This window comes from Oncorhynchus gorbuscha, linkage group LG10 (genome assembly GCF_021184085.1).
Source record: "Oncorhynchus gorbuscha isolate QuinsamMale2020 ecotype Even-year linkage group LG10, OgorEven_v1.0, whole genome shotgun sequence".
Taxonomy (NCBI): domain Eukaryota; kingdom Metazoa; phylum Chordata; class Actinopteri; order Salmoniformes; family Salmonidae; genus Oncorhynchus; species Oncorhynchus gorbuscha.
Window position 1 is genome coordinate 58026730 of NC_060182.1, and position 27901 is coordinate 58054630.

Consider the following 27901-nt stretch of genomic DNA (forward strand, 5'->3'; position numbering starts at 1 on the left):
TTGATTATTGACAAGTTTTTCCAACACTTTTGATAAACAGGACAAAATAGAAATAGGCCTATAACAGTTAGGATCAGCTTGATCTCCCTCTTTAAATAAAGGATGAACTGTGGCTGCCTTCCAAGCAATGGAAACCTCCCCAGCAAGAAGAGACAGGTTAGAAAGGTTGGAGTTAGGCTTTGCGATGATAGGGGCAGCAACCTTAAAGAAGAAAGGGTCTAAACCATCTGACCCAGATGTTTTTTGGGGTCAAGTTTAAGGAGCTCCTTTAGCACCTCGGACTCAGTGACTGCCTGCAGGGAGAAACTTTGTAGCTGGGCAGGGGAAAAAGAGGGAGAAGCATTGGGGATAGTCGCTATAGAAGGGGTGGGATATGAGGAAATGTTAGACGAGTAAGGAGGCATTGCTGAGTCAAATAGGAATCCAGACTTAATGAAGTGGTGATTAAGGAGCTCAGCCATGTGCTTCTTGTCAGTAACAACCACATCATCAACATTAAGGGACATGGGCAAGTGTGAGGAGGAGGGTTTATTCTCCAGGTCTTTACCCGTTCTTGGGGTTAGAGCCACAGAGAGAGAACTGCTCCTTAAAGTAACTAACTTTGGCCTTCCGGATAGCCTGAGTGCACTTATTTCTCATTTGCCTGAACGATAGCCAGTCAGCCTGAGTATGCGTGTGCCGATCCATTCGCCAAATGTAATTGTTGAGGTGGAGTAACTCTGCAAGATCACGGTCGAACCAGGGGCTGAACCTGTTTTTAATTATCAATCCTTGTCATATGAAGAGAAATTATAGATAAAAAGGTATCGGTGCTCATCGGCCATTGGACATAAACGTCGGCCATTGGAATCAGTGACTAACTGCAAGCGTTGCAAAGCAATCACTAGCCTGCTATTCAGTAGAGTGGGTGTGTGGTACAATTATTTTCCTTTTTAAAAGGATAAACATTCACATGCAACACCATGGGCCAGAAAAAGTTGAATACATTGGCCATGCTGTCAATCCAGCATGACTTCTGCCGCGTTAAAAACAACTGGTACCTCGGAACTGGGAAATCTCCGACTTCAGTGTGTTCAAGACAACTGGGAACTCAGAGAAAAACTAGTTCCGACTGGGAAAATTCGTTTTGAACGGTCATCCAACTCTGAATTCCAAGTCGGGAGTTCGGGCCTCTTTCTAAAGCTCCGACCTGAAGATCACTGATGCCATGTTTCGACCTGTTTTTTTTCCCTAGTTCTCAGTTATCTTGAAAGCACCGTATCTCCAGAGAATGCCAAAACTTTGATAACATTTTCCCACATAAGAACTGCTGCACCACCTTCCTGTTCAAGAGAGCACAGCACAACACGGTGAGACCAAAAATGTCTTGCATGATGCTACATAAATGATGTAATATGCCAGGGAGATTTGTATACCGCAGATAAGAAAGTAATACTAAGAGTATGATGTGTATTAAGCTGAGCATTTTGTCCCTTTCCCCCTCATAACTTAGCCTACTGTTCGGATTTGGTGGTGCACATGTAGCCTATAGACTGTTTTAGAGAAATGTCATCATTGAATTTTGTAAGAGCTTTCATTATCTGCTTATAAGCCCCCTTTATGTATCCTATGGTTCTAACTTGGTGTACAGGAATATTACTGAGAGTACTGAATACCATGTTCTGAATCCTGTCGCTGTCCATTTCAAAAGTGCTGAACAAATAGTTATATTTACTATGTCCGTCTTAGCTCGGTCATTCATTTCTTAATCAAAATTATGGATTGCCTCTTATCCACTCATTGTTCCCTCATGCCATAGCTTGTACATCTCAATTGTCAGTAGAAACCGCATTTGATAAGCAAGTCAGCCATTTCATCTATGTTTCTTAAAAAGGCAGTAAATCAGGCTGAATGAACTGTTTCACTGCCAGACAAGGCTCCGCTGATAGCCAGGTGTAGCGGTGGTAAAGACACTCCATGGGGCTGAAAAGAAAACTCTGCTGTTTGGGAAGGATTTATGAAGGCCCTAACAGGTTGTAGGCTCCGTTTGTCACCGTTACAGTGCAATTCATGTATTGGTTAGTGTTGTGCAGTGGCTTTGCTGGCATGCAACATATTTTTTAAGTGAGTTTGCCCCACCAACATTTACATGCTAAAATCGCCATGGCAGACAGTGCAGGAAGGCTTGCCAACATGATGAGATGATTATGGACAAAAGAGCGAGATGTTTTTTTTTTGTCAAAAGGCAGCCAAGTATCGATCATGATGTCCCCAGAATAAGACCCTCGATATTCAAAGGAGCATCAATTATCATGCACTTTCACCACCCTGTGAAATTCATCAAAACGTATTTAATCTGGAGCCTAATAAACTGCATGCTATCAAAACTATGAAACAACACATATGAAATCGTGTAGTAATCAAAAAAGTGTTAAACACATTGGCATTCTCTCAACAAGCTTCACCTGGAATGCTTTTCCAACAGTCTTGAAGGAGTTCCCACATATGCTAAGCACTTGTCATAGTTTTGATGTCTTCACTATTATTCTACAATGTAGAAAATAGTCAAAATAAAGAAAAACCCATGAATGTGTAGCTGTGTCCAAACTTTTGACTGGTACTGTAAGTATTTCGTATGATGTGCCTCTCTGCTTACATTTGACACAGAGTATCCCCTCCAGCCTGAAACTAGAGAGATACAAATGTAATGTCAATTTTTCTCCTTACTGCCCTGTATGCTCAAAGTTCTTTCTCTCTGGAGGGGATTCTAACAAAATGTCTAGAACATTCTATATGCCTAACACTTCCTCTCCTCTCTGAACTCAGGTCCTGTCAGGAGCACTCTCTCCTCGAAGCTACACAGACATCTCCTACTGTTTACATTCCTATATCTCCTTAGTCATCTGCTGTTTGCCTGTAGCCTGTGATACACTTACAGTGTATTAGGGACTTAAAGATAGTGTGTCGCTGAGCTGAACTGAGCGAGAGTAGTCATGGGGGAAATCATTGATGTCGGCATAGTGTAGGACAGGAGAATATCCCAGATAGAGAGAAAAGTAACATCAATAAGGTTGATTCAAGGAATGGACACTGCTAAAATGGATTTTGGATATTTTTGGCATATATGTGTTATCATGCAGCTCCGTTAAGCAGGCCAGCAATATCACCCCACAACCGGCTTTCACACTGTCTGTCACTGTCTGTCACTATCTGACACAGGCAGTGCGGGGTGCCTCACACTAATTTGTGGCCCACCGAAGGTCATACAGTGAGCTCCAAAGGTATTGGGACATCATGGTAGCATCCACATTAATATAAAAGTGTTTATAAACATATTATATTCACAATAAAAAATAAAGAAAAAAGACCATTCATTTCTATTCGGCACAAAATAATCACAAGCTTGATGTTGTCATTACGTGCTATAAATACGGGGACCAAATACTTAACTTTTTACTGCTTTAATACACATACAGTGCATTCGAAAATTGACTTTTTACACATTTTGTTATGTTACAGCCTTATTCTAAAATGGGTAAAGCATTTCCCTCATCAATCTACACACAATACCCCATAATGACAAAGCGAAAACAGAAATACCTTAAGTAAATAAGTCAGCTCCCTGACCAAGGCCCTTCTTTTCTTTTCAAAGTCTAAAAGTAAACGAAACTGAAATAGCTTCCTTGGATAAGTGTCCACCCCCTTTTAATAGCAATCCTAAATTAGCTCAGGTGTAACCAATCACTTTCAAAATCACACACCAAGTGATTTGGCCTGTATTAAACACCTGTATTAAAATGTATTGATTCAGATGATTTCAGATTGAATTGAGCAGTTCCTATATGTTCCCTCTGCTGGGTAATGAAATGCAAAGCAAACAGTCAACCATGAGCACCAATGAGCTTTCAAAAGAACTCTGCGACAAAGTTGTGAAAAGACACAGATCAGGGGATGAGTATAAAAAGATTTCAAAGGCCTTGGATATCCCTTGGAGCACAGTCAAGACTAAGAAGTGGAAGGTGTATGGCACCACTAAGACCATACCTAGATCAAGCTATCCCTCCAAATTGGATGACTGAGCATGTTGGAGACGGATCAGAGAAGCTACCAACAGTCCAATGGTAACTTTGAAAAAGTTACAGTCATTTGTTTTGCCAAGACTGGTCAAAGCGTGCTTGTAACAACAGTGCCCCAAGCAGCCATTACTTAAGATAGCCCACCTTGATTCCAATTTGAAAAAAATATTCAAGAGATTCTGTATCCAAGTGGCAAAATGTTTTGTGGTCTGACGATGCAAACATATTTTGGGGGGGCCTTATTGCAAAGCGTTATGTTTGGCGCAAACTCAACACGGCACATCACCCAAAATGAACGGAGCAATGTACAGAAAAGTCCTTGAGGAAAATCTGCAGCGCTCTGCAAGAAAGCTGAAACTGGGGCGGAAGTTCACCTTTCAGCATGACTACCACCTGAAGCACACAGCCAAAGCTACAGTGGAGTGGCTAACGAATAAAAATATAAACGTCCTTGTCAGCCCAGTCAGAGCCCCGACCTAAATCCGATCGAAGATTTGTGGCATGACTTGAAGATTGCTGTCCATCAATGCTCCACAAAGAATTTGACAGAGCTTTGACAATTTTGTAAAGAAGAATGGTCAAATATTGTCAAATCTAGGTGTGCAAAGTTGGTAGAGACCTATCCCAACAGACTCACAGCTATAATTGCTGCCATTGGTGCTTCCACCAAGTTTTTATTCAGGGGGATTGCAACTTACACAAGTATGATATTTAAGCTTTGTGCTTTGAATATATCGTTTTTTTTCACAGAAAAAAAAACATCCTTAAAGTGTGGAGTATGGTGTGATTGGGCGGGGAAAAAAATATTTATTTAAATGTATGAAACTCCGAGGCACTGACACAACAAAATGTGAAAAAGGTTCAAGGGGGTGTAGACTTGCTCTGGTCACTGTTTAAATGGCCTTTGCTTTTGTTGGTTTATAAAATACATTAAATACTTTTGTTCACTTTCTGGCATTCAAAATAATAGATATCTCAAAATCCCCAAAGCATGTCACATCACTACTGGGACAAGCCACTTTTACCCTAAGTACTTTAAACAATGCATAAACATACCATTTTGCAGTTTAAAGGACTGGCATTATGTTTGATCAATTATCAACAGTTCAATATAAACAAAAACATGTATGATGTGTATTGTCATTGTGTTATTGATAGTTCCAAACGCAAGGGAGGCAAATGTCCCCGCAATTCAAGAACGACGCATTATGACATTGTCAAGTTGCATTCATGTAATTATTTTTGTATGAAGATAGAAAGATTGTGTTTCTGCCACACATCTGCACACATGTTGCATACTTGTTACACATACGATACCCAGATGTACAGTAAGAACCCGACATCAAAATGGTGTGACTTGGGGACACCTCATGAAAACCCGAGGGGATTTACACAAGAATGCGTACATATCTGATGCTCTGCGGGGTTATGTGAGAGAGCAGTAATGCTGTACAGTAAGATACTAACAACGGAATCACTTTCTCACTACTTGCATGTAGCCACCTGTATGCCATTTCTACCTCTCTGAGGTAAGACTGTACTCCCCTATCCCAGTCTGTCTCCACGTGGATCTTCCATTACTATGGGAGAAGAGAAATAGTCTATGTAGGAAAAGCAATTATCCTTTAGCTACTTATCTTAAACAGCAACAGTACTATTCTGCTGGTATGGGAAAAAGGGATAAGGGTAAAGATCTAGTGCCATGTCGCAGGGGGGTTTGTTCCCTCTGGGAGGCATGGATTCAATCCCAGGAGTGATATGACTCCAAGCATATCATGCTTTAATTCAGAGTCTTTCAGTTCAGTCTGCGGTCAAGGAGAGCTGATACCTCTGTTTCCCAGGATGTATACATATGGAACAGCCTTTCACCTTATGTGAGGTCGACCACTGATGAGTGATGTATGAGGGTCATCTCTGGTCATACAGACTGCGGTCACTGGAGATGACTTGGCAGGGCATAGGGCACTTTCCAGGAAAGAAGAAAATGTCTTGGAAGTAGGTCTTTTAAAAATAAAAAGTAGGTCTTGAAATAAAAATAAGTCTTGAAAACATGTATTTCATTGTGATATTGTCACATAACCAAAGTGTTTAAGACCTTCTTTTACAGGGCAGAATGACGCAGAATGATGCCATTCAAGACACACTGCTGGTATGTGTTTAAGTATAACCCCTTAATTTCAACAACTTGTGACGTTTACCCCATTTGCTTACATTTGGCCAAAATGATTGGGAAGATGAAAACACTCAGGTGAAACAACTCACAACGTGGACCCTGCATAGGACCACACATCACCATTCAAAAACTTTACCTGTCTCCGTCACCTCTTAGCCCATGGAGATCATGTCGGTTTCGTGTGCACAGAGATTTATTGTAATGTGAGACCACAAAATGAATTATACATTTTCTGCTGTGGGCTTTTTATATTGCGTATGGAAGCCCAAAGTCCCCTGGCGACCTTATCACCACAACACACGGTATATGTAGAGATAGGCCTCATTTCTTCCTTTTGTCCCCTAGCCTCCCACAAACAGCCTGCAACTGGAACCATTAGCCTACTAGCTGAACACCGCTGTTTTCATGACAATAATCATCAATCATCTTTGTTTGCGCTGCCTGTTTCCAATTGACTTACAAAGAATACGAGCCAGACACAAATATGATAGCTATGATATACACAGAATGGGCGTCAAAGGCAAACTTGAGGACAAAAAAAATGCCTACGGACTGAAAAAGTCCTTAGGCATTCATATTCGGAGGACTATGAGGACAATTGCAGTGCCTTCAGAAAGTATTCATACCCCTTGACTTATTCCACATTTTGTTGTGTTATAGCCTGAAATCAAAATATATATTTTTTTCTCATCAGTCTACACACAATACCCCATAATGAAATTCAGAAATATCTTATTATTTAAGTATTCACACCCCTGAGTTAATAATTTGTAGAAGCACCTTTGGCAGCGATTACAGCTGTGAGTTTTTCTAGGTAAGCTTCTAAGAGTTTTCTACACCTGGATTGTGCAAAATTAGCCCATTATTCATTTAAAAATGATTCAAGGTCTGTGAAATTGGTTGTTGATCATTAGTAGATAGACAACCATTTTCAGGTCGTGCCATAGATTTTCAAGTAGATTTAAGTCAAAACTGTAACTCGGCCACTCAGGAACATTCACTGTCTTCTTGGTAAACAACTCCAATGTAGATTTGGCCTCGTGTTTTAGGTTACCGTCCTGCTGCTGAAAGGTGCATTCATCTCCCAGTGTCTGGTTTTCCTCTAGGATTTTGCCTGTGCTTAGCTCCATTCCGTTTCTTTTTATCCTAAAAAAAACTCCCTAGTCCTTGCCAAGCACAACATGATTCAGCCACCACTATGCTTGACAATCTGGAGAGTGGTAACCAGTGACGTTTTGTATTGGATTTGTCCCAAACACGAGACTTTGTATTCAGGACAAAAAGTGAATTTCTTTGCCACATTCTTTGCAGTAAACTTTAGCGCCTTTTTGCAAACAGGATGCATGTTTTGGAATATTTTTATTCTGAACAAGCTTCCTTCTTTTCACTCTGTCAATTAGGTTAGCATTGTGGAGTAACTACAATGTTGTTGATCCATCCTCAGTTTTCTCCTATCACAGCCAATGGGGAGGGGATCCATAATAAATACAGATACAAATACATTAAAAACGAACTGTTTTAAAGACACCATTGGACTCAACTTATTAAACACATTTTTACTCCTTATTTAGGCTTGCCATAACAAAAGGAGGTTGAATACGTACTGACCCAAGACATTTCAGTTTTACATTTTTATTAAATTTGTAAGAATGTTGAAAAACATAATTACACTTTGACATTATGGGGTATTGTCTGTAGGCCAGTGACCAAAAAAACAAATTTCATCCATTTTTAATTCAGGCTGTAGCACAACAAAATGTGGAAAAAGTCAAGGGGTGTGTCATTACTGTTTGAACGCGACAGGGATGAAAGTAAGCCGGTCCGGTCCAGCAAAATAGTGAACCTATCACAATAATTAACACAAAATGCCAAGAAAGATTGAGGCTATTTATTATTTAACATTACCTCATATCAGCCAAATGAAAAATGGCATATGCTACAAATTGCATTGTGGTTCAAAGAGCACTGATATTATTCCAAGCAGAGATGAGTGGTCGAGACCGAGACACAGGCAGACAACAATCGCAGAATATCATTACAATACACGTTTAATTATTTTTTAACAGATGTCTCTTTCCATTCATCAAATTGCGGGTACACAGTGCACTGTTTGAATGCTAGAATTGTTTTCAGTGGACCGACATGCGCAGGTAGCCTACAGGAGCGCCTTTGGAGGTGATTGTTTGACAATTAGATGAAAACAGGATGACTGGTTGTGTTTATGCCACATTAAAAAGGTAATAGGCTACTAGGCCCACAGAGATCATATTACATTTATTTGAGTTCTATATGTAATTGTTTGATTACACCTAGGTTATAAAAAAAGTTTGCGTGCCTGCTTGGGTGCCCCGTACCTGTAAGAAATTAAATCTACTTTCACCCCTGGCGTGTGGTGATGTGGGCTGGTGTTGCTGAAATGCCAGGGCAAAAGTTGTCCCAGTCCGTCCCTGGATGTCCCTTTGCATTATGGTGCTTTTCCTTGGTAATGACACTTCAAATGTATGGCCGTAATAGAGCTGGATGGAAAGACTAATGTTTTCTTTCATATTGTTTCATATGGCGGGAGAGACAGCATTTTCATCAATGCTATGTTACTCTGTTTTGTCTATGTCTCATAGGCTACATTTGTGAGGCAGAAAAGACACGCAGAAACAAATTAATGCAGTCTTACAAATGCAGAGACATGGAACAGATTATACTTAAATGGGCCTAATAAAGTGTTGTGAATACATTCTCATTGACATTTAAATACAGTGTTGCTTTTGGACACAGTTTCTGTGACAGTCATTTACATTTACATTTAAGTCATTTAGCAGACGCTCTTATCCAGAGCGACTTACAAATTGGTGCATTCACCTTATGACATCCAGTGGAACAACCACTTTACAATAGTGCATCTAAATATTTTAAGGGGGGGGTGAGAAGGATTACTTTATCCTATCCTAGGTATTCCTTAAAGAGGTGGGGTTTCAGGTGTCTCCGGAAGGTGGTGATTGACTCCGCTGTCCTGGCGTCGTGAGGGAGTTTGTTCCACCATTGGGGAGCCAGAGCAGCGAACAGTTTTGACTGAGCTGAGCGGGAACTGTACTTCCTCAGTGGTAGGGAGGCGAGCAGGCCAGAGGTGGATGAACGCAGTGCCCTTATTTGGGTGTAGGGCCTGATCAGAGCCTGGAGGTACTGAGGTGCCGTTCCCCTCACAGCTCCGTAGGCAAGCACCATGGTCTTGTAGCGGATGTGAGCTTCAACTGGAAGCCAGTGGAGAGAGCGGAGGAGCGGGGTGACGTGAGAGAACTTGGGAAGGTTGAACACTAGACGGGCTGCGGCGTTCTGGATGAGTTGTAGGGGTTTAATGGCACAGGCAGGGAGCCCAGCCAACAGCGAGTTGCAGTAATCCAGACGGGAGATGACAAGTGCCTGGATTAGGACCTGCGCCGCTTCCTGTGTGAGGCAGGGTCGTACTCTGCGGATGTTGTAGAGCATGAACCTACAGGAACGGGCCACCGCCTTGATATTAGTTGAGAACGACAGTTTGTTGTCCAGGATCACGCCAAGGTTCTTAGCGCTCTGGGAGGAGGACACAATGGAGTTGTCAACCGTGATGGCGAGATCATGGAACGGGCAGTCCTTCCCCGGGAGGAAGAGCAGCTCCGTCTTGCCGAAGTTTAGCTTGAGGTGGTGATCCGTCATCCACACTGATATGTCTGCCAGACATGCAGAGATGCGATTCGCCACCTGGTCATCAGAAGGGGGAAAGGAGAAGATGAATTGTGTGTCGTCTGCATAGCAATGATAGGAGAGACCACGTGAGGTTATGACAGAGCCAAGTGACTTGGTGTATAGCGAGAATAGGAGAGGGCCTAGAACAGAGCCCTGGGGGACACCAGTGGTGAGAGCGCGTGGTGAGGAGACAGATTCTCGCCACGCCACCTGGTAGGAGCGACCTGTCAGGTAGGACGCAATCCAAGCGTGGGCCGCGCCGGAGATGCCCAACTCGGAGAGGGTGGAGAGGAGGATCTGATGGTTCACAGTATCGAAGGCAGCCGATAGGTCTAGAAGGATGAGAGCAGAGGAGAGAGAGTTAGCTTTAGCGGTGCGGAGCGCCTCCGTGATACAGAGAAGAGCAGTCTCAGTTGAATGACTAGTCTTGAAACCTGACTGATTTGGATCAAGAAGGTCATTCTGAGAGAGATAGCGGGAGAGCTGACCAAGGACGGCACGTTCAAGAGTTTTGGAGAGAAAAGAAAGAAGGGATACTGGTCTGTAGTTGTTGACATCGGAGGGATCGAGTGTAGGTTTTTTCAGAAGGGGTGCAACTCTCGCTCTCTTGAAGACGGAAGGGACGTAGCCAGCGGTCAGGGATAAGTTGATGAGCGAGGTGAGGTAAGGGAGAAGGTCTCCGGAAATGGTCTGGAGAAGAGAGGAGGGGATATTTCGAGCGGGCAGGTTGTTGGGCGGCCGGCCGTCACAAGACGCAAGATTTCATCTGGAGAGAGAGGGGAGAAAGAGGTCAGAGCACAGGGTAGGGCAGTGTGAGCAGAACCAGCGGTGTTGTTTGACTTAGCAAACGAGGATCGGATGTCGTAGGCCTCATTTCTTCCTTTTGGCGATCTTCTTTTCAAAATGGTTGACGAAGTCATCTGCAGAGAGGGAGGAGGGGGGAGGGGGAGGAGGATTCAGGAGGGAGGAGAATGTGGCAAAGAGCTTCCTAGGGTTAGAGGCAGATGCTTGGAATTTAGAGTGGTAGAAAGTGGCTTTAGCAGCAGAGACAGAGGAGGAAAATGTAGAGAGGAGGGAGTGAAAGGATGCCAGGTCCGCAGGGAGGCGAAATATTTTCCTCCATTTCCGCTCGGCCTTCCGGAGCCCTGTTCTGTGAGCTCGCATTGAGTCGTCAAGCCACGGAGCGGGAGGGGAGGACCGAGCCGGCCTGGAAGATAGGGGACATAGAGAGTCAAAGGATGCAGAAAGGGAGGAGAGGAGGGTTGAGGAGGCAGAATCAGGAGATAGGTTGGAGAAGGTTTGAGCAGAGGGAAGAGATGATAGGATGGAAGAGGAGAGAGTAGCGGGGGAGAGAGAGCGAAGGTTGGGACGGCGCGATACCATCCGAGTAGGGGCAGTGTGGGAAGTGTTGGATGAGAGCGAGAGGGAAAAGGATACAAGGTAGTGGTCGGAGACTTGGAGGGAGTTGCAATGAGGTTAGTGGAAGAACAGCATCTAGTAAAGATGCGTATTGCCTGCCTTGTGAGTAGGGGGGGAAGGTGAGAGGGTGAGGTCAAAAGAGGAGAGGAGTGGAAAGAAGGAGGCAGAGAGGAATGAGTCAAAGGTAGACGTGGGGAGGTTAAAGTCGCCCAGAACTGTGAGAGGTGAGCCGTCCTCAGGAAAGGAGCTTATCAAGGCATCAAGCTCATTGATGAACTCTCCGAGGGGACCTGGAGGGCGATAAATGATAAGGATGTTAAGCTTGAAAGGGCTGGTAACTGTGACAGCATGAAATTCAAAGGAGGCGATAGACAGATGGGTAAGGGGAGAAAGAGAGAATGACCACATGGGAGAGATAAGGATCCCTATGCCACCACCCCGCTGACCAGAAGCTCTCGGGTGTGCGAGAACACGTGGGCGGACGAAGAGAGAGCAGTAGGAGTAGCAGTGTTATCTGTGGTGATCCATGTTTCTGTCAGTGCCAAGAAGTCGAGGGACTGGAGGGAGGCATAGGCTGAGATGAACTCTGCCTTGTTGGCTGCAGATCGGCAGTTCCAGAGGCTACCGGAGACCTGGAACTCCACGTGGGTCGTGCGCGCTGGGACCACCAGATTAGGGTGGCAGCGGCCACGCGGTGTGGAGCGTTTGTATGGTCTGTGCAGAGAGGAGAGAACAGGGATAGACAGACACATAGTTGACAGGCTACAGAAGAGGCTACGCTAATGCAAGGAGATTGAATGACAAGTGGACTACACGTCTCGAATGTTCAGAAAGTTAAGCTTACGTAGCAAGAATCTTATTGACTAAAATTATTAAAAATGATACAGTACTGCTGAAGTAGGCTAGCTGGCAGTGGCTGCGTTGTTGACTTTGTAGGCTAGCTGACAGTGGCTGCGTTGTTGACACTACACTAATCAAGTTTTCCGTTGAGTGTAGTAGTTTCTACAGTGCTGCTATTCGGGGTAGCTGGCTAGCTAGCAGTGTTGATTGTTACGTTGTTTTAAAAGAACGACAATAGCTGGCTAGCTAACCTAGAAAATCGCTCTAGACTACACAATTATCTTTGATACACAGACGGATGTAGCTAGCTATGTAGCTAGCTACGATCAAACAAATCAAACCGTTGTGCTGTAATGAAATGAAATGAAAAATTTGATACTACCTGTGGAGCGAAGCGGAATGCGACCGGGTTGTTGAGTGCGGAAGTTCTATTCAGTAGACGTTGGCTAGCTGTTGGCTAGCTAGCAGTGTCTCCTACGTTAAGGACGACAAATAGCTGGCTAGCTAACCTCGGTAAATTAAGATAATCACTCTAAGACTACACGCTTTTCTAAACTACACAATTATCTTGGATACGAAGACAGCAAAGACAACTATGTCGCTAGCTAACACTACACTAATGTTCAGTTGAGTGTAATAGTTTCTACAGTGCTGCTATTCGGTAGACGGTGGACGTTTGCTAGCTGGCTAGCTGCTGGGCAGATAGCAGTGTAGACTACGTTAGGACGACGAAATACGAAGTTGCAATAGAAGTGCTGACTGTTTCACTTTGTTGTCCTCTTTCTTTTCCTTTTTCTTCTGTCCTTCTTTTGTCCTTATTTTGTCTTCCTTTCTTCTGTTAACTAGATATTCTTTGTAAGCTAGCTAGCTTCTTCCAGGAGAGTCCCTAGCAACTGCCAACAGTCCAAGAGTAAGTGCTGAATTCCATCTTTGCTATATTGTAGGGGTCACATACACAATGAAAAGTGTCCGAACATTTTCCAAAATGCCGCATCTAAAAATAGTATGTTATTATCCTGAAAAGTTGTTTTTCATTTGGTGGAGGGGGTGTTTGGTGTCAGGGTTCACAGTGGAAGTAATTTTGCAGCTGTGTAACACAGAGAGGAACTACTTCAATCTTTACATATTATTTCATAATATTTATGGGCAAAAAAGTGGTAAAAGGCACACACACACCACACAAATATTGCTAGCAAAAATAGCCAGCCTCACAAACCCTGTCACCCTCAAAAACCCCCATAGACTTGTCTGTTCAAAGTTAGTCTCAAAACCCAACCCTAGGCAAAAGCAATGTGGTCTCAGGGCAATTTGTATTATTCTGTTGGTGGCGGATGTGTTGTTACCTACCCCTACCACCTGGGGGAGGCCCATCAGGAAGTTCAGGATCCAGTTGCAGAGGGAGGTGTTCAGTCCCAGAATCCTTATTGTTTATTGTTGAGCTTTGAAGGTACTATGGTGTTGAACACTGAGTGGTAGACAATGAATAGCATTCTCACATAGGTGTTCCTTTTGTCCAGGTGGGAAAGGGCAGTGTGGAGTGCAATAGAGATTGCATCATCTGTGGATCTGCAAATTGGAGTGGGTCTAGGGTTTCTGGGATAAGTCTAGGGTCTAGGGTTTCTGGGTTGTTGTGAGCCATGACCAGCCTTTCAAATCACTTCATGACTACAGACGTGAGTGCTACAGGTCGGTAGTCATTTAGGCAGTCATTTAGGCAGATTTACCTTAGTGTTCTTGGGAACAGGGACTATGGTGGTCTGCTTGAAACATGTTGGTATTACGGACTTGGACAGGGAGTGGTTGAAAATGTCAGTGAAGACAAAGTCATACATCTTACATCAGCTGCGGAGAACGTGATCACAAGTCATCCGGAATAGCTGGTGCTATCATGCATGTTTCAGTGTTATTTGCCTCGAAGCGAGTATGGAAGTAGTTTATCTCATCTGGTAGGCTCGTGTCACTGGGAAGCTCTCGGCTGTGCTTCCCTTTGTAGTCTGTAATATTTCACAAGCCCTGCCAAATCTGACGAGCATCGGAGTCATGGCAGTACGATTTGAGCTTAGTCCTGTATTGACCCTTTTCCTGTTTGATGGTTCGTCGGAGGGCATAGCAGGATTTCTTATAGGCTTCCGGGTTAGAGTCCCACTCCATGAAAGCGACAGCTCTAGCCTTTAGCTCAGTGTGGGTGCTGCCTGTAATCCATGGCTTCTGGTTCTGGTTGTACGTACGGTCACTGTGGGGACGACGTCATCGATGCACTTATTGATGAAGCCAGTGACTGATGTGGTGTACTCCTCAATGCCCTCGGAAGAATCCCGGAACATATTCCAGTCTGTGCTAGCAAAACAGTCCTGTACCTTAGCATCTGCTTCATCTTACCACTTTTTTATTGACTGGGTCACTGGTGCTTCCTGTTTAGATTTTTGCTTGTAAGCAGGAATCCGGAGGATAGAATTATGGTCAGATTTGCCAAATGGAGGGCGTCTCTGTGTGTGGAGTAAAGGTGGTCTAGAGTTTTTTTGCCTCTGGTTGCACATTTAACATGCTGATAGAAATTTGGTAAAAAAGGATTTAAGTTTCCCTGCCTTAAAGTCCCCGGCCACTAGGAGCGCCGCCTCTGGATGAGCGTTATCCTATTTGCTTATGGCGGAATACAGCTCTTTGAGTGTTGTCTTAGTGCCAGCATCGGTCTGTGGTGGTATGTAGACAACTACGAAAAATACAGATGAAAACTCTGTTGGTAGATAGTAGGGTCTACAGCTTATCATGAGATTCTCCATCTCAGGCGAGCAAAACCTTGAGACTTCCTTAGATATCGTACACCAGCTGTTGTTCACAAATATACATAGTCCGCCCACCATTGTCTTACCAGACTCCGCTGTTCTATCCTGCCGATACAGAGTATAACCAGTCAGCTGTATGCTGATAATGTCGTCGTTCAGCCACTACTCCGTGAAGCATAAGATATTGCAGTTTTTAATGTCCCGGTGGTAGTTTCATCTTCCTCGTAGGTCTTTGATTTTATTTTCCAATTATTGCATGTTAGCTAGTAGAACGGAAGGCAGGGTGGGTTTATTCGCCTACGAAATTTATCGCCTATGAAATTCTCAGAAGGCAGCCTGACCTATGTCCTCTTTTTCTCCGTATTCTCGTCACACAAATGACAGGGATCGGGCAATATGTCTTTCACGTAGGGCTCGTCGGACTCGTTAAAGAAAAAAAAAAGATTCTGCCAGTTCGTGGTGAGTAATCGCTGTTCTGACGTCCAGAAGTTATTTTCAGTCATAAGAGATGGTAGCAGCAACATTATGTACAGAATAAGTTCAAAAATAAGTTAAACGCAGAAAAAAAAACCATATTTGGTAAGGAGCATGTAAAACTTCAGCCATTTTCTCTGGCGCCATGATGTAATATTAGGTTACATTATGAAAGGAATAGTACAATATCATAGAAATTGTAGGACGTATAGTAACATACATCTAACCCGGTCGTACAATAACATACGAATTGGATGATGTAATTTATCATATGCCTTCCGAGGGGGTATAGTATTATACGTCTCATATTGAGACCAGGTTGCTTGCTACGTCATAACAATAAAGGAGAATTACAGGGATAATTTGGAAACAAAACGTATAAAGAAAAGGTATAAAGCCTGTGTTTACCACATACTTTATTTTTGGCGTTTATCCAAAAATACAACAACAAAAAAACGTGCATTTCCCCTTAGGCTTTGCCCAACGAGCCGTGGCAGAGTTTGTGCCTACAAAAAGATGCCATTAGCCTACTATTGCTTTCTATTGAAACCAGACAGACCCTAGTCACTGTTGCCTATGGTTAGATTTTCGAGACTAGATAAGAGGCAGCCAAATATTCTGGTGCCACTCTGGACATGTAACCATTTTTTTTTAAATATTGTGCTGTATTTTTATTTTACATTGTACTGATCGCAGTTTTTTTTCATATTGTATTTGATTGTTATGTTACCGGGATCAGGACACCCTTGCGAATGAGACCCTGGTCTCAATTGGTTTATCCCTGAATAAATAAAGAATAAATAATTAACTTCCTCAATGCGAAGTAATCCACAGACTGAATTCACATGATGGGCAGCTGACTCTAATAGCCCACTTACCAGAGACATATAGCCTATTCTCTGCAGTTGTCCCACTACACACCCACAACCTCATTTTAAGACCTCTGCAGCTCCTGATATTATATATTTTTTCAACACACTGCTACATGTGGTTAAATATATCACACTTGGCTGGATATTTTTTATTTACCCACTCTTCCTTCCAGGCTATAGAACACATCATGCCTTTCTTCCGGTCACAATAAATGGCATACTCTACCATTAGTGATGGTTGCATACATACTAGAACACATCATACAGACATATTACCCAAGAAAGGTGGATGTCATCATTTCATATAGGTTGAAGTGAGAATCTAAACACAATAGTAATAAAAAGTGTTTTGCCAAGTAAATGTTAGTGTTTTAACATTAATTACAACAATGGTAATCATCCTTTCGTTTTCCTAAACCACACTGGTCGATAATGGTTGGGTGGGTGATCAAAATGATGGAGTGTCTCATTATTGAGCGAGCGTGGACGTTGGGATGCGATGCGAGCGCACTATACTGGTCCAAGGCGTTGTGGCACCTCGGAGCACGTGACACAAAAGCGCACAAAGCGACCCCTTCCTTATAAATAATAATCCCATACCTCAGACAGACACATCGCTGTCTCTTGGCTTTACTAAACAATGATGCGAGGCTCATCATGACGAAAATTCGAATTAAAAACGACTTTTGATACACTTTGAAAAAGCAACTGTTGACATCAATAGGCTGCGATTCCTGAGAGTGGATATGTGGATACACTTTCTCTTGTCTTCATGTAATAAATTAAATCTGGCATATGGATCGACGCAAGTTATTTGTGCGAAGAATGTGAAGGTAAAAACACATTTTGTTTTAATAAAATCAAATGTTGCATTAATGAATAGTCAAAAATGTGTTACTTCATTGATTTCGCTATAACCTTATGATAGTGTATATTCTTATGTGAGTCTAATTACTTGCCTGCAGCCTCTCTTACAACCCTACTTATTGTTGGTCTTTCTTATTCGTTCATGAGTGGGACAAGGGGCATCGTCACATTGTTGTATATTTTATATCACAACCAGTAAATGGTTTGCTTATCTATAAACATCTGCCATTTTTTAACCAAATGTACAGATATATTAATTATCAAATGGAAGGGTTATGTCCTGTTTATCTATGAGAGCAAAACATAGTCATGTACAGTTCTATAGATTGATTCAACAAATCAATCTTGTCTTGAGAGAATATAACTACCTTGATGCATAATTAATTGAATCATAATTTTGAAACGTAATTACCCCTTAATTGAAAGGAAAGATTGACCTACATAGGCTACTTAATGCAATGTTTTTATCCTGGGGGCAGCACAGAAGGTTAGATATGGGTCTCATTAATTTGTCATCGACTGTTAATTCTCTCACTATTGTCTGAGACGCATCTGCTGGAGAGTCAGCTGGCTGATACAACAGGGATGTCAATGTCACCCAGCAACCTACCCACATCACCCACAGTTAAATACATACACGTTTGCCATCCCCCGAGTCACAATTAAACAAAATAATAAAAGTATTGATCATTTCTAAATTGTCTGGAACTTTTTTCTCTAGATACTCATCTTATGTTACATAATTTACCTTCCAACTGGACAGCCATGAAGTCTGCTCTGGATGGAATAGCTGACACCACTTTCCGAACAATAACTAATGGTTTGCAATATCTTGCCTCCAACGATGTGAGCTACAGTGACCCATCCATAGAGTCTGGCTTTGCCAAGACTGGATTCCATTTACAGAAGGCTCACTCTGCCCCACTTAGAAACTACTTCCCTCGACTAGCTAGAGACGAGGAGCTCATCTTTAATGGCAACTCCATTTACCAGACCAACTTCTCTGATCTGGTTGGCAATGGGACCTTTGTGGACGGCGGGGATTCTATCCAATGCGGGGAGAACTCTGTGGACATGGAGTGCTTCATGATTCTGACCCCCAGCCAGCAGTTGGTAGTAGCGATCATGGCACTCACCCTGGGAACCTTCACAGTGCTGGAGAACCTTATCGTACTGTGTGTGATCCTCCACTCCAGCACCCTGCGCTGTCGGCCCTCCTACCACTTCATAGGAAGCCTGGCTGTGGCCGACCTTCTGGGCAGTGTCATATTTGTGTACAGTTTCTTGGACTTCCATGTGCTACACCGGAAGGACAGCCCCAATGTGTTTCTCTTTAAGCTTGGTGGGGTCATCGCCTCTTTCAGTGCCTCTGTGGGCAGTCTCTTTCTCACAGCCATAGACCGCTACATCTCCATCCACAGGCCCATGGCTTACAAGCGGATCGTCACCAAGACAAAGGCTGTCATCGCCTTCTGCATGATGTGGACTATATCAATCGTCATCGCGGTGCTCCCCCTACTGGGCTGGAACTGTAAGCAACTGAACTCAGTGTGCTCTGACATTTTCCCACTCATCGACGTGAAGTACCTGATGTTCTGGATAGGGATGACCAGTGTGCTGCTGCTGTTTATCATCTATGCCTACATGTTCATCCTGTGGAAGGCCCACCACCACGCCGTGCGCATGATGAGCCGCCACTCCCAGAAGAGCATCATCGTCTATACAGCACATGGCACCAAGGTACAGACAATTCGACCCGAGCAGGCCCGCATTGACATCCGCCTGGCCAAGACCTTAGTGCTGATTCTGGTGGTCCTCGTCATCTGCTGGGGCCCTGTGCTGGCCATCATGGTCTACGACCTGTTCTGGAAGATGAACAACTTTATCAAGACGGTTTTTGCCTTCTGCAGCATGCTCTGCCTGCTCAACTCCACTGTCAACCCCATAATCTACGCCCTGAGGAGTAAGGACCTGCGCCGGGCCTTTCTTAACATCTGTCAGACATGCAGGGGAACTTCTCAACTACTGGACAACAGTGCTGAGTCCGATTGCCACAGCAGGAACGTAAAAGGCACAGCCATAGCCTACAAATCCACGGCTAGCTGTGCAAATACCTCTGTGAAATTGGCCAAAGTCACCCTTTTGGTCTCCCCCGAGACAACTGCGTCTACCATCATGTGACTGTGAAGGAATTATGCAGAGTAGTCACTACCCCAACTTGCACTGCACTGAAAGTTTGCTAAACATCAACTTCTAATTCAGTTCTTTGAAGTGTATGTAGCTATAGGATAAGAGAATGTGGCTTTTTATTTCAATCTTTCAGAGGAAATTCATTTTCATTGGGAAATAATGGCGATAATCATTGTTAAACTGCACAGTTGTGTATTTCGTGGCATGCTTTGACTGTATGGTTTGTCTCTATAAAGTGCTTGTAGGTGAAATTGGCTGCTCTTTATATTGTAAATTAGTACATTGTGATGGTTTGTAGTTCTTGTCATAAAGCATGTTGTATGAAACTGTTTTGATTTCCTTATTTTTTGAGTGATGCATAATTGAGGACCATGTTACAAAATACAAGAGACCATGTACATCTTTTCAATGATTCACATGATTAAATTTTATGCAGAGACAGATGTCCCCCAAAGAAGAACCACAAAGACATGTAATGTTGTGCAGTATTAAATATGTTTTCCCCCTCTCCATATGCATTAAGTGTTTTTCTATGAATACACATAATTTATTTTTCAAATAAAAACATTCAGGAAAGCAGCTTGTGAACCACATACAGTAATAATAATAATAATACACATGTATTATTATTTTTTTGCATCTCATGAGATTGAGGATGGCACTGCAATGCTACTGTGAAGAATAGACCTTCTCATGAAACTACAGAGACAGAAAAAATATAAAGTATTTATGTGCAGTTACTTATTCCAAACCAGCTAATTTAGTAATAAGCAATGTTTTCATCTGATCACAGCAATTGAAACACAATGGCCAGTGTGTTTTATTGCAGCTTTACTTACACCAAAAGCTTCCATCATCAACCAAAAACTGACAAAACAATGACAAATGAAAGAAAATCTGCAGAGGCCCTCTAAGTCAGTGAAGAACTAAAGGAATGTGAATTTTTAAGAGGTCCCTACTAGGATAAAATGTGCACATACTTAATTTAAAATCAGAATCATTTATTTTCAAAATGATTAAACACCTTTGTGGTTTAGTTTCCAAGCCTCTGAATAAAGTCAAGTGTGCACAGTACTCACAAGGCAGGCACGATATAGTCTTATCGGGCTTTGGTTGTATATGTTTTTGTCAGTCTGGAGGAGAAAGAGGTGTAGGCAGTGGCACATGGGATAATGTGCCATGTTGTAGTGGCACATGGAGATAACGTGCCATGTTTTGTGAGGTACTGTACTGCCTCAAAAAGTAAGTTAAACCCAAGATAAAAATAAATATAAGGTAAAAAAAAACTAACAGAAAAGGCGCAAAACCTATAAGTGAAACAAGCAATTTCACATTACCGGCCCATGCATTTGCAGAGCAAAAGAGACAGGCAAAGACTAATGGAAATCTTCAAGATTTCACCAATCTTCAAGATCTTCAAGACTAACACCAATCTTCAAGATTAAAGTAACAAGAATGTGTATGAATATGGCTACTAACTAACTAATGTATATGGATAGCAGCGCAAAATATAATGTATTATGTAATTCCATAACCACACAAACGACCAACTTTTGTCTGCACTACAAAAGGTTCGTGCTATCCGGAATCCTTGAGACGTGCCTACCCTTATCTCACTCTTTGACCATTTTAAATTTCAAAATCAATCGGCTAATGTCAGAGTTGGGACCTCCTATGGATTCCAGATTGCAGGGACCGCAGTCTAAATCACCGCCATCATCAGTCTCATCTGCGCATGCCTAACCGACCCGGCATGAGCGCATAATTGAATATTTGACGTCATCAATACGAGAAACAGACGGCTCTGGTGGTCAAAAACAAGAATAGGCTGACGTTCGCTGCCTTTCAAGATGGTAACGTTAGGCAGCAAGTTATATCTTCGTCTGAATTTATAACTTAGCTAGCTAAGGACATCCAAACAGATAACGTTATAAGATAGTGAAAACAAAAGTCAACGTTACACGGGCGTCGGAGTGATAAGAGGGTAACTTTTCCCGGAAAGGTGAAGGGAATTTGTTTTAATTTGGTTGGTTAACGCTAGCTAGCTAGCGTGATAAGTTAGCTAACAGTAGCAATACTCCTTCCTGGACTTGTCGAAGTTGCAAAGCTAGCTGAAAAGCCATCAGGATAAGCTCTTTCTTAGCTAGCTAACGAACGTTAGAAAGCCATTTTCTTTTGTGTTTCGCATTAGCCACACCGTTCCTCGTTCGGTCTTTGTAGACCCTCCTAGGTTCAAATCATGGCGTGTGGAGCGACCCTGAAAAGGACCATGGATTTTGATCCATTGATGAGTCCGACGTCCCCTAAAAGGAGAAGATGTATTCCGGTGTCCCCATCATCATCACCACGGAAATACCTTCGCATGGAGCCGTCACCATTTGGAGAAGTGTCATCCAGACTATCAGCTGGTAAGTACTATGCCGGATGAACCCAAACTCATATCAGACATCTATAGCAAGCCAGGCAGTGGGCAATCTTGCTGCACGTTAAAGGTCCAATGCAGCAGTTGTTTTTAATCAACATATCAAATAATTTATGGGTAATTAAGTACCTTACTGTGATTTTTATTTAAAACAATGGTCAAAAAGAAATTGCTGGCAGGCCAAAACTCAATTCCACCAAAACAGGCTGAAATTTCAGGTGGTCTTTTAAAACAGCTCTTACGCTAGAAGAGCATTTTTCACAATATTATTTAAACCTCAGTGTGGAAATATAAAACACAGGAAAATCACGTTAATGGCACGGGGCCTTTTAAGGTAGCATGTTCTTTTCCCAAGATCATTCTAGGTGTTAGCCAATAGCTACTTGTGTTATTGCAGCAGCTACAGTGTATTCAGACACCTTGCCTTTTTCCACATTTTGTTACATTACAGCCTTACTCTAAAATTGATTAAATATTTTCTCTCATCAATCTACAAAGTACCCCATAATGACAATCAATTTACCAATTGATTGGTAAATTCAATTGATTGGACATGATTTGGAAAGGCACACACCTGTCAATAAAAGGCACATGACAGCCCGCTTGGAGTTTACCAAAAGGCTAAAGGACTCTGACCTTGAAAAAAATAAGATTCTCTGGTCTGATGAAACCAAGATTGAACTCTTTGACCTAAATGCCAAGTGTCACATCTGGAGGAAACTTGGCAACATCCCTACGGTGAAGCATGGTGGTGGCAGCATTATGCTGTGGGGATATTTTTTAGCGGCAGGGACAGGAAGACTATTCAGGATCGAGGCAAAGATGAGCACAGCAAAGGACAGAGAGATCCTTAATGAAAACCTGCTCCAGAGTGCTCAGGCTAGAGAGAAGGTTCACCTTCCAACAGGACAACGATCCTAAGCACACAGCCAAGACAACGTAGGAGTGGCTTCAGGACAAGTCTCTGAATCCCCTTGAGTGGCCCAGCCAGAGCCCGGACTTGACCCCATCGAACATATCTGGAGAGACCTGAAAATAGCTGTGCAGCAATGCTCCACATCCAACCTGACAGAGCTTGGGAGAAACTCCCTAAATACAGTAGTGCCAAGCTTGTAGCATCATACCCAAGAAGACTCGGCTGTAATCTCTGCCAAAGGTGCTTCAACAAAGTACTTGAGTAAAGGGTCTGAATACTTATGTAAATGTGATAGAGTTCCATGATCTCACCATCACGGTTGACAACTCCATTGTGTCCTCCTCCCTGAGCGCTAAGAACCTTGGCGTGATCCTGGACAACACCCTGTCGTTCTCAACTAACATCAAGGCGGTGGCCCGTTCCTGTAGGTTCATGCTCTACAACATCCGCAGAGTACGACCCTGCCTCACACAGGAAGCAGCGCAGGTCCTAATCCAGGCACTTGTCATCTCCCGTCTGGATTACTGCAACTCGCTGTTGGCTGGGCTCCCTGCCTGTGCCATTAAACCCCTACAACTCATCCAGAACGCCGCAGCCCGTCTGGTGTTCAACCTTCCCAAGTTCTCTCACGTCACCCCGCTCCTCCGCTCTCTCCACTGGCTTCCAGTTGAAGCTCGCATCCGCTACAAGACCATGGTGCTTGCCTACGGAGCTGTGAGGGGAACGGCACCTCAGTACCTCCAGGCTCTGATCAGGCCCTACACCCAAACAAGGGCACTGCGTTCATCCACCTCTGGCCTGCTCGCCTCCCTACCACTGAGGAAGTACAGTTCCCGCTCAGCCCAGTCAAAACTGTTCGCTGCTCTGGCCCCCCAATGGTGGAACAAACTCCCTCATGACGCCAGGACAGCGGAGTCAATCACCACCTTCCGGAGACACCTGAAACCCCACCTCTAAGGAATACCTAGGATAAAGTAATCCTTCTCACCCCCCCCCCTTAAAAGATTTAGATGCACTATTGTAAAGTGGCTGTTCCACTGGATGTCATAAGGTGAATGCACCAATTTGTAAGTCGCTCTGGATAAGAGCGTCTGCTAAATGACTTAAATGTAAATGTATAGGTTGTAACATAACAATGAGGCTGTAACATAACAAAATATGGGCAAAGTCAAGGGGTCTGAATACTTTCTGAATGCACTGTATCTTGAAAAAATATCAGTGTTTTCAAACCCAGAGACGCAACATCGTGATACTTACAGGAACGCATCGTAAAGCAGACCATTATGGAGCGAGAGACCTGCCAAAAGGTTGAACGTAGGTATTGTTAGATCATAAGAAAATCTATATATAAATTGTTAGGATCGTAAGAAAAGCCATGCGTGAAACATGAAACGTAAAATTTCATCTGTGAACATACAAACACCATGTTATGATTACGGACTAACATTTTAGGCTTGAACAAATCTTGTTGCAATCCTTACGAACAATAATACCGTTTGAGTTTTGTCAGTTTCATATCACCAACACAAAAAAACGCACACAGCCTGTGAAGAGTGCTATGTGAACAAGCATAACACAGCATCATTTTTTTTTTAAGTCAAGGAAACCGGAACGAGGTATCCAGAGGTATCCAGCATGTTTAAGTGTCCATTCTCTATTACTCTTTAGTTAAGTTTACTTCACATTAGGTACTTAATGTAATGGATTTGTTTGCCAGCACAAGTCTAGATAGGCATAACAGAGCTAGTGCTACACCTAGCGTACTGAAACTTCACTGTTGTATCTCTAAAGCATGGGCATATCTCTGGGTGAGGTGACGTGGACATCCTCATCCATGCACCTTATCAAATAAGACTAATTCAATATTGCACCATTCCATTTTCTGGGCTCTGTCTGCAATCATAACCAGTAGTCTCTACCAGGAATAATGAAACAAAGAACAATAATAGATCACTCAATCATGCCAAAGCATACTCTGTAAGAGGGGTTAATATGAATGTAAAATAATTTGACATGATTTATATGAACCGGGTCATGAACATATGAACTGTGAAATGAATAATGGAGAGGTTAAACGTAGGCTAAGTCTGGCATAAGCTTATTCCCACACTTTACAGTAACTGTTGCAATGGTCTTAAGTAGTCTCCATATAGGCTATTCCCTCCATCGTGACACTGCTGGCCAGTTGAAGAGCTTGTGCAGCACCATGCGACTTTGGAAAAGCACCCCTCAGCCTCAGAAGATGCCCTTCTGGAGGCATGCAGCTATAGTTGTTACACCCTAATGTAGGCCTATTTGCCTACTAGCCAAATAAAGTGATGAGCGTGCATGATGCGTGCAACTCGTCATACCAACATATTTGAACATTGAATTCATCCTTCATTCAGTTCAGTCAGTATGCCTTCTATTCAGTAATTTTTGCAATAGGAATTAAATCATAGAAGAGTATTCTTATCCATTTATTTATTGAAATCTATGTATTATCATTTTAATAATTAAATGTTTAATTTAGTCCTATCCAAATCAAATAAAAATGCCTAAATTGCAATGCCTAAAAGTTGGAAGGCCTATCATTTTAGGTACTGGTGTCTTGCAGAATAATTTTAGAACTCTATTTGTGTTTTTATTATAGGGCTCTCCTTTAAAAAGAGACCCTAGCTCCCAGGCCTCTAAATATAGCATCTAAATCATTTTTAAACAAAATAGTTGAAGCACGTGCAGTGGCTGATAGCTTAAACAGATCTGGCAAAAAGAATAGGCTACAGTCTTTGGGACCCCTTGGCTATTTCGCTCAGGACAGGTTATAGCCAAGACTTAAGCAATATTTTGTTTCATCTCATTTATTGACATGGATATAGCCTCTGCGTGATGGGGTTGTGCAAAGCAAAAGTCTAAAACAAGCCAAATCCAGAGTGGAATTCTTTAAAACAATAGTCAAAATGCCTAATAAAAGGCCTACAGTCCGTACTCCGAAATACTGGAAAAAGTGTGATTCATTAGGTTACATGATCACCACAGTAGCCCCACGTGGCTATAAAAATAAATTATGCAATTATATGGCGATTAAATAATACAACAGCATGGCATATTTAGATAGCGGAATAGGCCTAGCCTAAATCATATTTACTTCTGTGTCTTTATCATTCTCACACAAGTCAAAGGCCCAAGCCAATACTACACCATCTACTGGTATAAAGTTGTTATTGAATGCAGATCTAAAACAAGGTGACGTGATGACGTATTTCTGCGCATGAGCTTTGCTAGCGAACATCATCTTGACATCGCTGACAAGTGTGATAAGCGATTTCTATTGGAGAAGCAGTTTCTGCATATCTTCATACTGTACTGTCTTTGTTAACATGTCAGCCATAAGGATTGCACTGCAGTGTGAGGCCTCCATTAGATTTGACAAGTTGTTTGACCAACGTTCTATCTTATTCTAGAGCAAATTCTGAACAACATCAAGCAGGAGTACAAACGCATTCAGAAGAGAAAGCACATAGATGGAGTTTACCAACAGACAGAGGGTTGCTACTCGCCAGAGTCTCCACCCCATCTTAGTGGATCCAGTATGCCAGGTTTGTTATGAGCTTATAGTGTACCATTAGCCTAAACCCTGGTGAGTGGAGGAGAACCACAATACTAAAGGAACTAGACCCCCCCCCCCCCACCAACATGCAAATGACCTAATTGCTTTACTTGTGTCCTCTGCAGGCACATCTGCTGGAGGTTCTTCTCCATCAAAGAAAGAACAGCCCTTATTTACTCTTAGACAAGTTGGAATGATTTGTGAACGTCTACTGAAGGAGCGTGAAGACAAAGTGCGGGAGGAATATGAGGAGACCATGACTTCCAAGTTGGCAGGTGTGGACAGTCAAACACAATTCAGAAAGTGCACCATGTGATTTTTAGTTACAGGCAAATTAAACACCTCCCTTTTCTCCCACATTTCTATTTCAGAACAATATGACACTTTTGTGAAGTTTACACATGACCAGTTGATGCGAAGATTTGGAGAGCAACCTGCAAGCTGTGAGTATTGTTTTGCCCATTTTTATATTTAATTATCAGTGCATGTACCATTCCATTGCTGAATGTGAGAAGGCAACTGTGACTCCTGAATGGAAAACTCTAAAAGGTTATGCTAATATGGCTGGTTTTCTGCTTTTATCTATTTATTTCCAGATGTTTCCTGAGAGACAGACTTTGCCAGGCGACCTTCTCTTGCTGGAAGTTAGAGTTTAAATCTTTGGAAATCTCTGCAAGTGATTGGTTTAATGAAACATCTTACTGTGCCAAATTTCTCCTTTGGGCAAAGGTTTATCTAAGCCGTTGTCAGTGGTAATCTCTCTCACGTAAGCAACTAGGTGCTTCCTAATGTAATTATATGGACCCCCTCTACCAGTGGCCTACATTTCTCCTGCTATACCTGTATCGATAAGTTGTCACTCTCTTACTTTTATAAAGACATCTGGCATTCCAGACTTTATTCACTGTTTTATTCCTTTGTTACACATGTATATATGATAAAGGAATGTAGACAAAGGTTTGCTGGTCAATCTATTAGCAAGTGGAAGGTACGGTTTGGAGAAGATAATTTGCAATGCCCCAGAGCCTTTTTGTATGGGACTTTACAAAAACTAACTTCAATTCATTAGATTTTTTCTGCTTTCAAAATGTTATTTATTTCATTGACTGTTTTGCTTTCAAACCTATGTACTTAGTAGAAAAACCAAACAATAAAATGTTAAGTTTCATGTCGTCACAACAGGGTAATGCTTTAATTAACTGAAGTACTGATATTTCAATTGTAAATAGCTAATAATGTAATCAAGTAGATATACCGATGATATCAGGTTCTGTCAACCCAGTCACTTGTGTTCCACCACAGCTCCCTGCCTCCACTATGGAGTGACCAAGTCAAAGGCACTTGTTAATCTAATTCCACGGAGGGCCGAGTGTCTACAGGATTTTGTACCACCCTTGTACTCGATCGGTGAATTAAGGTCACTAATTAGTAGGAACTCCCCTCACCTGGTTATCTAGGTCTTAATTGGAAAAACCAAAACCCCACACACTCGGCCCTCCGTGTAAGTATTGACTGAATGTTCATCCCAGTTGCACTTCATCTAGCCCTCAAGCAGTAGAATGATCTTGTTTCGTCACGTGTTTA

The 27901-nt window shown here is 42.6% G+C and overlaps 2 protein-coding genes across 2 annotated transcripts; both read left to right on the forward strand.

The window, feature by feature from the left end:
- The first annotated feature begins 16974 nt into the window (after nt 1–16974).
- LOC124046283 (cannabinoid receptor type 1A-like) lies at nt 16975–19894 on the forward strand. Its single transcript, XM_046366468.1, has 2 exons — nt 16975–17166; nt 17922–19894. Exon 2 carries the CDS (start codon nt 17933–17935, stop codon nt 19379–19381), a length of 1449 nt encoding a protein of 482 aa, XP_046222424.1. The 5' UTR covers nt 16975–17166; nt 17922–17932; the 3' UTR covers nt 19382–19894.
- A 1272-nt stretch (nt 19895–21166) lies between these two features.
- LOC124046284 (akirin-2-like) lies at nt 21167–27493 on the forward strand. The gene is made up of 5 exons (XM_046366470.1): nt 21167–21798; nt 26172–26306; nt 26443–26592; nt 26689–26760; nt 26914–27493. The coding sequence occupies exons 1-5, from the start codon at nt 21630–21632 to the stop codon at nt 26922–26924; spliced, it is 537 nt and encodes a 178-aa protein (XP_046222426.1). The 5' UTR covers nt 21167–21629; the 3' UTR covers nt 26925–27493.
- Nucleotides 27494–27901: the final 408 nt, after the last annotated feature.